General features: G+C 42.1%; 1 protein-coding gene across 3 annotated transcripts in view; it reads left to right on the top strand.

Moving 5' to 3' along the window:
• Window positions 1-12,856, top strand: part of Acsl1 (acyl-CoA synthetase long chain family member 1) — a 60,981-nt gene that overhangs the window by 21,317 nt on the left and 26,808 nt on the right. For 2 of the 3 annotated variants that reach the window (XM_047548904.1, XM_047548903.1), the window contains exon 3: window positions 11,257-11,371. In XM_047548904.1, the coding sequence (XP_047404860.1) occupies window positions 11,257-11,371 (115 nt within the window). Of the gene's footprint in view, window positions 1-11,256; window positions 11,391-11,510; window positions 11,589-12,856 lie in introns of those variants that run through there. The other variant, XM_047548905.1, reaches the window with a different exon arrangement.

Below are 12,856 nucleotides of genomic sequence, written 5' to 3'. Positions count from 1 at the left end.
CATAAGGTATTGGTGAAATCCTATTTATCTGGAACTGTTTTAGGGGCTGACAATCAGATCGAAATGTTGTGGCCTTGTTCCTATTTTGAGAACCAGGAACACCATTTGCCTCCCCGATTCCCAGTTCACCCGGTTTTTATCACTTGTCTCTTCCCATCAGCTTCACGTGGATGTGAAAATGAGAGGAGTCGGCACTTTTGGTTTGGCCGCTTCTCCTCACAGCCCATGCTGGCTGCTTCCCAGCTCCACTTTTTTAAAGCAGCAGCACAGAGGATCCGTGTAAACGACACCCTTTCAATTCCCTCTGAATGCTCAGGGTCCTAAAGAGGACGTCAGCCCGCCTACTGCAGATCCGTACCAGAAAGGCAGTGGACACCTGCAGGGTGGCCTAGACAGGGCAGCTCGGGTTAGGACCAAGAATCCAAAAAGCCTTTCTTAAATTTTTGAGCATTGTCTGATCAGGGCCCTGTTCCAAGAGTCCTGTGGCAGTGTGCTGTGTGGCAGCTCCCCAAGCTGCAGCAGTGACCTGAAGCCAGACTGTCCCTGCTGGCCAGGGTGGAGCACCGTCCCCTGAAGTTCTGTGCTTAGTGCTGCTCTGTAATTCTGAGCAGAGGATGGAAGCAATCTGTGGGGTTGGTTTTTAAAACACTTTCATACTTGATGTGCAAGCTTTCCTGTTATCTTGTCCCAGCTTATTTACTCAGATTAAGAGCCAGCCCCATAACCCCCTAGTGAAGATGCTCTTCCCTAGCGTGCCCAGAAACCTTTTGGCACTGGCTAGGGCTCAGACCTTGTGGCTGCACGTAAGGGAAAGGTAAGGCATGTTGAAGCCAGAAAGGACTGGGGAGCTGGAGAGCCGCGGCAGGGGTGGCCCTGCCCTTCTGCTGGACCAGGCAGCCCTGGGCACATTCCCCTGACTCTTCTGGCCTTCACGTCCCTCATCTGGAAAATGGAAGTGATGGTCCTGCCCTCCTTCAGCTAAGAAGACAGTGCAGATACCCAGTGTCTGCCTGACCCAAGATAAGTATTGAGGAAATGTTAGTTTTCTTCTTCCCTAAAGGCCTTCTCTTTTAACGCTCACATTTTATACACGAGAAAACTGAACCCAAAGAGGTAATGCCATAGAATTGGTGGAAGGTCTGGGACTCTGTTGGACTGCCTTCGCTGTAGCAGTTGAAAGCTGTGTAATATAACCAGGGCTCAGGAGAGGGAAGATAGGAGAATGATAAGGGAAGTTTAGTTCAGTCCAGGTGGATCTGAAGACTCAGTTGGCTGGAGCCATGGAACGTAGGAGTAGGCACTTCTGAAAATGGATATGAGTCTGAAGGTGGGGATGGAAAGAGGAGGACTCGGTAAGGTAAGAAAGAGTCTAGATTCTGCACACAGGTTGGATATAGAATCAGAAACTGTCAAGAATGAGGGCTCGTGAGAACTGAGAGGGAAGGAAGGAGACACAGAGCCAGGGAAACCTGAGTAGTTCTGTCCTCCTGAATCCTCTCCCACTGAACCAGGTCACACCCAGATGCTGTCAGAGCAGAATGTCATACTACCAGGACCTCAGTCCCACTCCTCAGGTTCATGGGATTTAGGACACAAACCTGTATGAAGCACAAATGAGAAATGCTATAACTACTGAAGGTGGTGGTAGACGGAATCTGTGGGTTCCTCTAGTTGCTGAGATGCCATATGACGCTGGCATGAATGACTTGTCCATTTAGGTCCAAAACATTTTTGACAACTACCACTAGGTCATGAAGTACTTAAAAGGTAAACCCCTGTTATTTGTGGTTGGTTGTTTTCAACCTTATAGAAGGTTATAAGCTATAGCAAGTACAATACCTTTCTAAATATCAGAACTTAGTTTAAAATTTACTTCTGGTGACTAAACCAGTTAGTCTATAACACAGTCAGTGTGTAGACTCATTATTAGACTTTGGTTCTAGTGTGGATTCATATCTTATAATAAGTGAAAACAGTTCTGTGGGTATAACTCAACTTGTTTCTGAGTTGGGTAAGTAACTTGGTTCCATACTAAATGATCTCATGAAGTTGAGATCACATGCTAATTGGTGACCCTTTTTCCTGAAAGGTTGAAAGCAGTACATCTATATATTGAAATATATTTGGTTATCAACTTTTATTAGCGTTTTAATCATGTGCTCCAGGAAGTCTAATGTGTGGGGTGTAAAGTTTTGGGCTTAATCCTCTAAAGTTACAGAGAATAACTGTCATATATGTATTCATTCAGGAAGTACTTGAGCTTCTGCCATGTGATACGTATAATACCAGGCAGAACAGGTTTCTCCCTTGTGAAAACGTACAGGCCAGTGGGAAGAACTGCTTGGAGCTCCTATCCATGCAGAGTGAGAGCCATTCTTAAACTAAGTAATGAAAACAACCTGTTCTCCTTTCTTAAAACTGTGGTCATTCTCAGGTCAGAACTTGAAAGAGGCAAACTAAACATCGCATTACCCTGTGTGTATTGGTTTCAAAATCCAAAGCTTACAACCCTCTGGAGGTTTTCTCAATGCCATGGCTTGCACAGACAGACCACAAACCTCTCAGCTCATATGCACACGGCAACAAGGGTTAGAATTCTTAGTCCACATTCACAGGGTGTGTATGGAGTATATTGTGGACTAGGATCTGTTCCATGTGGCTGGTAGAATCACCTTTTTCCATGTCATCCATTTATATCCAGGTATATATGTAAAGAACCACTTACAAACTGGCACACGCCATTTCTTGAAGAGAAGAGAACAGGTCATCGATTCATAAGTTTTTATGGAAACTCACACCAGAGTTGTGGGGGCCTGTAGAGATAGTGATGGAAAAAACTGGAAGAAAGGTGATGCCCTCCTGGACTTGAGCATCCGGGAGCAGCTCTGAGCTGGAGAGCTCTTGTTGAATTGGGTAGGAGCAAATACTACTGTCAGGCAGACATTTAGGGTCAAGTGAAAACTGTCAGAGAAGAGCAGCTAGGTTTGGATGGTGGTATCTCTGACTCTCTCTGACACTACCCTAGAAGTCTGCAGAAGGAGTGTCAGAACCAGCCATAGGATGGGGCATTAGACTAATGATTTTGATCCAGGTGGGAGGTAGCATGAGATTTCCAAAAGACATCATGAACAGTTGCAGCATTGGTTATTTCTGTTGCTGTTTGTAAATGTGACATCATCTGTATTGTTTCTGTGGTCATTTGTGAATAGAAACCTCATTCTTACCTTTGGGAGGCCTTGGGTCCCAGTAGTTATCAGATACATGTTTGACCAGAGGTGCAAATGAGACTTCAGAGGGATTTCCTTGTCTAGTGCTCTGGCTTCCTACTTGGAGCCATCCTGGTGTCACTCTTGACTATTTCCAGGCATTCAGTTTCATTTACTTAGCTTTGTCACCATAGCTTCCCCCTGGCCTAGTTTTCCCTTGTCTTAATCACGGTATAATTGTGCAAGTGATCAAATAAAGAGGTGAGCAAAGATTTGACCACCTAATTCTACCGTGAGCAATTCCAAGAGTTCTTGGTTGTGTTTTCCTGCAAAACATTCTAATATATGAGGGCACTTTCAGCAAGCAGTCCTCGCGGTTGGGATGGTGGGGGAGGATGGAGAGTGTTTTAGAGTGCTGTTTCTGTTCAGAAATATTCTTCTGGCAGTGCGCAAGCTTCAGTATTTTCATACCTTTAGATAACCTTAACACCTTTTCTAAAACTTAGCAGGCTTCTTAATAATAAACTATAAAAACTACCTTTCTAAATTCCCTTTTTTTTTAATGACTCTCATAGGAAACTGAGTGTAAAATGTTTGTAAGATCTTTCTGCTGACTTAGAAACACTCTAGCAAGTGACTAGGGATTTGATTAGGTGGAAGATGTGTCGGCAGGAGCCATGGCAGTTGGGCGAGTGCCCTGCAGGTGAGAGGTGGGAATTATAGAGAGCTGGAGGCAGAGTTTCTGGCCCCCTTGCCAAGACCAGGCCCCAGGAGAATTAAGTAGCCATCTTAGGTATTTGAGGAAAGAAAGGGGTTGATTGTTATTTTTAAAGAACTATTTGCTTCTGGGTTCCTTTCAGTAGGAAGAAAAAGCTAATGTTCATTCACTGTATAGGAATACAATAAAGTGGGTCTGAAAACACAGTGTGATTTCATAGAAATGATACCACTTCTCACAGGACTCCTTAAAGAAGGAACGCATGTACATGTAAATCACAGAAATGCATGCTGTTAATATTTATTTGCATTTTAAAATAGCCTCCTCCAAATGGGTCTAACTGGGGCCAAATAAGAAGTGACAAACATTGCCTCTCTGGGCCTCTTGGCAAAAATCCCTATTGCACATCAGCATCCAAAAGGGTGGGCGACAAAGAGTAGGAGATGTGGTCCCTGTAGAGGAGGCAAAGGTGAAGCGGAGTGCCTGTGTGTTCTAAATGGGTGGCAGGGAAGAGTTCTGCAGGTAGTCATCTCATTCTGCTGCAACATCGTATGTTTGTGGCCATTTAGATTTTGTGACTTTAAAAACTTTGTCCTGTTCTGTCGAGATGGGATATTGTCCCTCCAGTGACTGGCAGAGTTTTTCTGGTGAGGTGCTATTTTCTAAGCTCTGTGTCAGTCTCCTGCCCACCCTTACTCCTCTCAAGCAAATCCTCTGATTAGGATAGTGGAGGCTCAGGAAATTAGAAACTGGAGAATGGATGAAGAGTGGAAAGAAAAAAAGTTCTGAGAATTAGAGCAAAGTGTGGCAGAATCAGAAAACCCAGGTGGGCATTGATGATCTCCACCCTGTCTTCTTAAAGATGCGAGTGAGTGTCCTGTGGGCCAGTCTGGAACCTGCTTGCCCACCACAAAGCAAAACTCTGACTCAACCCGATGTCTCCTTAAACTGGCTTTGAAGCTCTGCTCCATCACTTCATAGACCTGGAAATAGAATGGGAAAGTGTCCCCCTGAGACATTCTCTATCTGAAAAGTGGCTGGCTTTTAGCAAACACTCAATAAATATTCACCTTCCTGCATGTATGAGTCAAACCCAGCATTGACTGTTACAGGGATGCTTTATTTGCATTTGAGCAAAAGATCTTGGGAAGTTAGCTAGTTTTGTAGTGAATAGCAAACCTGAGGGTTCGCTGTTACCCTGTGACCTCTACAGTGCAGCGTACAGTCCAGGTGTCCTCCAAATGTCCTGCTCATTATCAGAAATTGTTGTAGGGGATGTGGACGGGTAAGACCTGGTCCACATGGGGGGTGTAGCTCAGTAGCATGTGCAAGGCCTTGGGTTTGATCCCTAGTACTGCAAAAACAGCAACAACATCGAAAGCAAAAAACCTGGTCTGCTACATCAAGGTCAAATGTTGCTTGAACCTCTATGGAGATTGATGGCGAGAGACGCCCCTCTGAAGGACCACTGGAGAGAAAAAAAAGTGGTTTTGTTCCTTTGTATAAAAAGAAATGAATGTTGGTGGTCTGGCCGGAGGAAAAGAGCTGTAAAATGTAAATGCTGGGAGGAATACTCCCTGTGGAAAGGACACAGGGTCACTTTTACCTCTGGGGCTCCACATGCTACTTTTCTCTCTGACGATGAATGTAGTGTTAAAATTCAACTGAGTGGACACCACTCTCTTTAGAAGTCACTTCTTATCACCCTCTTTCTTTCTGTCCCTCTTCTCACTTCCTCTCATTTCCCCGTCCTCCCTTCCTTCGTCTTTCTGCCCACTCCCCCTTCCAGTCCTTTCTTCAGAATGAACGACAGTAACCCAATAAGGCATCCACCTGATACCAGTAAGGCCTGTAGACTCGCATTGGGTAGACTGAGATGAGCGAGGCCACAAATTATAAAGCTTGGGCCTTTCTAAAGCCTCTGAGAAATCTTCAGGGATGTAATATGCTTTTGCATTTAAATATGAGAGTGCACAGAATAACTCGTCGGCAAGAGTTCCTGTTTGTCAAGTATTGGCAAGAGCCTTAGTCTTAGGAACAACTGATCCTTAGATGTTCACCATTTTCCTACTCCTAGCTTTCTCCCTTCCTGCCCTGAAGGGGAACTTAAACTTTTATTTCCTAATTCAGCCTGAGCCTTTATTTCCTTATTCAGCATGCAGGAAGACTGACCTCAAAGGAACCTTAGTTTGTATGTTGGAGGATGTAATGGTGACCACTGACTTGGCTGTAGTGTGTTCGATGAACCCTCTTTTGTTTTAAAACTGGAAAAACTCTGTAACCACATGAAAGGGGTCTGTAACAGAAGGCATAAAAGACCCATAATCCTTCTTGACTCATAGTCTTAATGACTGGTCAGGGCTGTCTGCTTAGTTCACCTGCTTCTTGAGTATAACTGACCCCACCCCCAACCTCCAATCAGCAGCTTATGTCAGAAGGCCACACTTAAACTGTTTTTCATTTCCGCAGATGTTCCTAGAAATAGCCACATGGACTTGGATAACCCAGTAATTAAATGCCTGCTTTTGAAGTGGCTATTTTGTAACACATACAGACACTGGGGGCTCCAGTCAGTTCTAGCCTGCTTCTCAGCAGGCAGAATGCAGTCTGCCTTGGCGCTTGCAGGTATAACAGAGGTTGCAAATACCCAGCTATGGTATATAACATTTGTATTCAAGAAGAAAGGGAATACTAATGCACATCAAATATGATGATTCTTTTAAGGGAATATGTGATCATTTCATAAAGCAACAAATTTCAAAGCGCAAATCTTTGTTGCTTAGTAGCCCCACCCATTTCACTTATCCTTCTCTGAAAATTATAGTACTTGCCTTTCAATTGAGTGGCAGTGTAACCTTTTTGCCCAGTTTTACCTGTGCCTTAAAGCTTATACCTCTTTTTGGCATACATCTCATTCACTACTTCCTTTTCAAGCTTTTGCTAATTAGTTTAATTGCTAATTAGAATAATAATAAATATCTTGTCCTCAGTTTATCAAGGGATATAATTAACTTCTTTAGCTTTGATTTGGCAGTTTTATCTCCATGTTTCTCAAAGTCCTAAAGATTATATACGACTGAAAATTTAACCTAACTGAAGGATTATTTAGCTAAAGGTTTGTTATAAAATGAACCTCTAGAGCAGTGATTTTCAAAATAAGAATTGAGATGGTGACCAGGACAGGTGGCCTGTCTTAAAGGGATATGGTCTCCATATCTAAGCTAAACCCAGTCTCTTTCTTCAAAACTACCCAATGGCTCCTGGTCTTCCATTTGCCTGCATGGAACTGCTCTCTTCTCAGTCCTTCCTCCTTTTCTACCACTTACTGGTAACCCTCAGACCCTATGCATGAGTGCTGAGGTGCTTCCAGCATCTCTTTTTGCCTACGGACCTGGTCCAGTCATTCGTTTCTCCCTAGTCTCTCCCTGACTCCTGTTCTACACACTGGCTTACATACTTTGCTCTTTCTACAGCATTACCTTGATCTTCACCACTTCTCCGTTGGGGACCTTAATGGCTCCAGGATGGTGCTTCTCCAACTTTAACCTGGATCAGAATCCCCTGAAAATCTTGTTAAGATTCCAGTTACTGGATTGCACCCCCCGAGTTTCTGATTCTACCCTGATAATTCCCTTTCCTAACAAGTGCCGGGTGCTCCCCAGTCTACACCTTGAGGACTTTGACTATAGCATAAGTCTGTGCTCCTGAGTTTCCAGGTCTCCTCCTGCCTGTGCATTTTGACCTCTTATAGTCTTCTCAGCCAATGATCCTTGGAATCTCTTTGATCACTCAAGGGCAAGACTTGGACTCCTTCAGAACAAGCTTGTCCTATTCCCTTGACTCTCACCTGCCCCATTTACAGCCATGAGAACCCTTCTGCAGAATGCAGAAAACAGTAGTGTTTTTCAATAGACACTATGGAGAAAAGTCATGAATGAGTTAATGTCATCATGGGAGGTACAGAAAGTTCCATCCTAAGCCAAGTGTCAGAAGGACCTCTTCGTGACCAGCCAGGCTGCCTGTACTTCTGTCCATGTCTTGACAGGCAGACTGGGTTGGGCCAGTGACCAGGAAGCATGAATTACTTATGGCAGTTGACTCTTCTGCACACTTAACTTTTTTCATTCTTCCTTATTTTTCCTCTTCTCTGTCATTCTGTCCTCTTCCCTGGCTCTTTTTGGTGGCTTCAGGGGTTGAAGAGGCTTCTGATGCTTACTATAAAACCACAAAATTCCTTCTGAATTTTAGTCTGTTGGTTGAGGTAAATATGTAGTTTGTGGAGGATTTGTACTGTAGTTAGTGCATCCTATTGGTTATGTGATTAATTTCTACATTCATATTTTTAAAATTTTTTATTTGTTGTTTTTAGAAATAAATGACAGTAGGGTGTATTTTGACATCGTATACATACATGGGGTGGAACCCATTATAATTTTGATCCCCTTCTTGTGGTTGAACATGATGTAGACTTACACTGGTCATATATTCATGTAAGAACACAGGAGAGTTATGTCTGATTCAGTCCACTGGCTTTCATACCCATCCCACTTTCTTCCCTTCATTTCCCTTTGTCTAATCCAATGAACTTCTATAATTTCCCTCCCTCCCTTCCCTTGTTAGGGACTAGCATCCACATATCAGAGAAAACATTTGACCTTTGTTTTTTGGAACTGGCTTATTTCACTAGCATGATATTCTCTAGTTCCATCCATTTACTGGCAAATGCCATAATTTCATTCTTCTTTATAACTGAGTAATATTCCATTGTGTATATGTATCATATTTTCTTTATCCATTCATCTGTTGAAGGGCAGCTAGGTTGTTTCCATAGCTTGACAATTGTGAATTGAAATGCTATAAACAGTGGTGTGCAATCATACACGCACATAGGATATTACCAGGGTATTACCCTATGTGCGTGTATGATTTGCATGAATGATGTGACTCTGGGTTGTGTACAACTAGAGAAATGACAAATTGTTCTCTGTTTGTGTACAATGAGTTGAAATGCATTCTACTGTCTAACTAATTAGAACAAATAAAAAAATTAAAAACAACAACAACAACCACAACAACAAAAAGGAAACATTGATGCGACTGATTTTAAGTCCTTTGGGTATAGGCCAAGGAGTGGAATAACTGAGTCAAATAATGGTTCCATTCCAAGTTTTCTGAGTCATCTCCATACTGCTTTTCAGAGTGGTTACACCAGTTTTCAGTCCCAACAGCAATGTATGAGTGAATATTTTCTCCTACACATTCATATTTTATAGGAACATTCTTATTTAACTAAAAATGATCCTGGAATGAACATATAGAATCTTCATTTTACCAAAAAGAAAACAGACTCAGATTAACATTAATGCATGATATGAAAGTGAAGATCTTTTTCTAACTTTGTATGCATGAAGAATAGCTTCTTTGCTTTATAAAGTAGCATGTTATAGCTGATATGTATGTTTAGAATTGTGACTGTAGTGATTAGAAAGTTTCTGCCAAGATAGAAAAGATAATATTATGATTAACATATATTATCAGGTCATATTTATTCCATAAAACTATTATAAATCAAGAGTTAAACGTGAGGACTGGGGATATAGCTCAGTGGTAGAGCACTTGCCTAGCATATACAAGACCCTGAGTCCCTGGAATCGAGCCCTAGCATTGAAAAAAAAAATTAACATCCAGATATAGTACAGAGTAGATATTAAAAGAATGTATATAAATGTGTAAACATAAGAAAAGGTTTGGAGAAATATATCACATTATGAGTGGTAGTTAGTAGTTTTTTCCTTGATATACTTCTGAATTATGCAAATAGTTTTAAAGCAGCATATAAATTATCATTTAAGGGGGAACAAACAGGCCAAAGAGTTTATAGTAAGAGAGGTGAAAAATTATAATTTTAAAAAAGAATCATAGCTTGAAGTGACTCAGTGGTAGAGCTGTTGGCTAGCATGCATGGGTCCCTGGATTTGATCCCCTGCATTGGGGTGGAGGGGGGAAGAATCCATAAATACAGTCTTGGTTGGCAGTCTCCCATTGGTGCCTCCTTGGAATGTCTGGTTCTGTCTGCCTATCTAAACTGTTCTTTGAGACCTGGCCCTTTGACCCCTGCTTCATGAGTTATTCCTGTTTTCTTTCATCAAACTTTAAGCCAGAAATGATCCTTTCCACTTCTGAACAGTGCTTTCTTGTGGTACCAAAAGTTATCATATCACTATATAATTTCCCCAAGAGTTTCCTGAGGCCTTTTCTGAAATTAAAAAAGAAAAAAGGCTCCATTATCATAGTAATTGAACTTTTATTTATCAGTCCATAAAGAATGCTTTTGGGAATTCCTGTGGATACCCGCTGCAGTAGCTCTGTGGCCCAGAGGACTCAGCCATACTCTTGCTTTCGAATGAGGCTAGGAATGGTTGTCTTATCCTGGGCTAGAAGTTGGTGTACATAGTGAATGTACTTACGAGCCAGCATATGAAGACAAATTAGAGAAGCGTGTTCAGCAATATCAAATCTCCACACCTGTTTATGCTGCCAATAAAACCAGTCCAGACCTGTCTCTGCATCTCTATATATTTTATAGATGAAAAATTTAACTAGTAGAAGCTGTACAAGAAACCAACATTCCTAGTGGATTGTATTGCAGTCAGTGAACAGACAGAACAGTAGAAATGATCTTATAAAGAACGCAGATGATATTACAGAGGTAATACTGAGTGGTGTGTCATTTCCACAAGCTGAGCAGGATTATCCTCTGTGCTCTTGATGGCAGTGCTTTGAGGATTTTCACAGTGCATGTGATGGTGGCAGTTTCCCGTTGTCCTCTTGCTCTCTTTGGCTGTGTCTGGCAGGAAAGATGCTTATAGGTCTATGAGCCTCTTTTTCCCTCAGTTTCCTGTCTTAGCCTTCCTTCCTTAAAGCTTGAACTTACCTCCCAGTGGAGGGTTGATTCATATTAGTGCATCCCGTCATACATTCAGCAAATACTCAAGAGCATGGGTGATGGGGATACCACAGGGCCACTTTGAGCTTTTCATTTTATGTATTTGTGTTTAATCAACAAATGGAGATTGTATATATTAATGGCGTACCATAGAAGGAGTAAATTCAAGAGGTCTGTTTTACAATATGGTGACTATAGTTAATTACGATGTATTGTACACTTGAAAATTGCTAGAAGGGTAGTCTCGAAGCATTCTCATCACAGATGATAAATATGGGAGGGAATGTACGTGTTAATTAACTTCATTGAGCCATTAAACCCTCATGTTGTCGCCTTTTTGTCTTCAACTCCTTCTAACATGCTCCTCTGCCTGTCTTCTTCAATAGGGTAGTGATGGTGCTCGAAGGTCCACACTCCTTGACAGTGATGAGCCTTTGGTGTACTTCTATGATGACGTCAGAACGGTATACGAAGGCTTCCAGAGGGGTATTCAGGTGTCAAGTAAGCCTCCACTGCATTTGTGTGACTGATGCTTAAATGTTTTTCACAAAGAAAGAGTGACCTTGCTTTCCAAAAGGAGCCTTGACTCAAATCTTTCACCTACATAGCATTGCTCACACCCCTGTGTCTCCTCCTGTAGCTTATCCAGAACCAGCCTCAAACCTCTCTGGACCCTCCAGATGCTCCCTGTGGTCACAGAGGCTCCACAGCCAAATATGTCCTCTATTTTTTGGAGAATCACATGTACATTAGCTTCTGATAGGCTCTTAGGTCTCCTGCAGTAAAGAGATCTGTTTGATTAGTTCAAACCCACCACTTTTCAAGCTTGCTGGACCACAAGACCTGTATTTTGAGAAAGAAATACTGACATCTCATGGAAGCAGGGTTCTGTCAAAGGCATACAGTGAATGGGATTGCCACATTGGTTCATGGGATTACCTTGAATTATTAACTGTGGCCTAAGAGTCCTGCTTCCTTTCCAATGTCTCTCCCTTGAATGTTCCCCTCATGCAAGATCACCTCAAGACTTCTTGTACTTTTTTCTTCCTTATCATAAAGCCTATCTTTTCCACTCCCAGCCAGTGCCGATGATGTATTTTTTTCCCCAGTACTGGGAATTCAATCCAGGGGAACTTTATCACTGAGACATATCTGCAGCTAAAATCATCACCATTATTTATGTTGAGACAGGGTCTCACTAAGTTGCGTAGGCTGCCCCAAACTTATGATCCTCCTGCCTTAGTCCCCCAAGTAACTGGGATTATAGATGTACACCAGCATGCCTAACTCATGATGTTTTCTTATGAATCTGTAAAAACTCATATTGCATTTTACTGGTTCTATAAAATCTTCCTGGTCTGTTGTTTTCACCCCTTGTGCCCAAATGGGGCATATCTCCCCTTTTCCTTCCCGGTACCTCATGCCTACTTCTGTCATAAGCCCCTCATAGTACAGAGGTGTTTACCTGATTCTTTGACCCATCAGCCTGTGCTCCTTGAGAACGGGACAGCTCTCAGTGGGCTCTTCTGTGACACATGTATTTAGTGTCTGCGTACAGTGGACTCTCCATTAATGTTTCCTCCATGAAGGAAGGAATGCCCTATTTTGTTTTAGTCATTTCATATTTTGCTTTTACCAGGTTCCTGTATAGAAATGGTCTTTGGGAATTCATGCTTTGTTATTTAAATCTTTTGTTTGTTAGCTAGATTGTAATCTTCTTAAAGTCAGGGGAGGGGGGGTTAGGTATTGCTTTCTCTGTCCTCCATAATCCCTTGCAAGCAATACGCACTCAAGAAGTGCCTTGGGTTTTTTTTTACTTGATACTGGTACAGTTGGATTGCTCAGCTCATTGTGTCGAACCTTGTCCTATAGTAGGTTCACTAAGCTCCACCAAGGGAAGGCAGACTTACCTATGTATTATTTAATTTATGAACTTCATGAAAGTTAGTGTTAGAATTTGTCTGTGATAGTGAATATGCATAAGAT

Source organism: Sciurus carolinensis, chromosome 4 (assembly GCF_902686445.1).
Source record: "Sciurus carolinensis chromosome 4, mSciCar1.2, whole genome shotgun sequence".
Classification (NCBI taxonomy): domain Eukaryota; kingdom Metazoa; phylum Chordata; class Mammalia; order Rodentia; family Sciuridae; genus Sciurus; species Sciurus carolinensis.
This window is presented reverse-complemented; position numbering and strand designations above follow the sequence as displayed.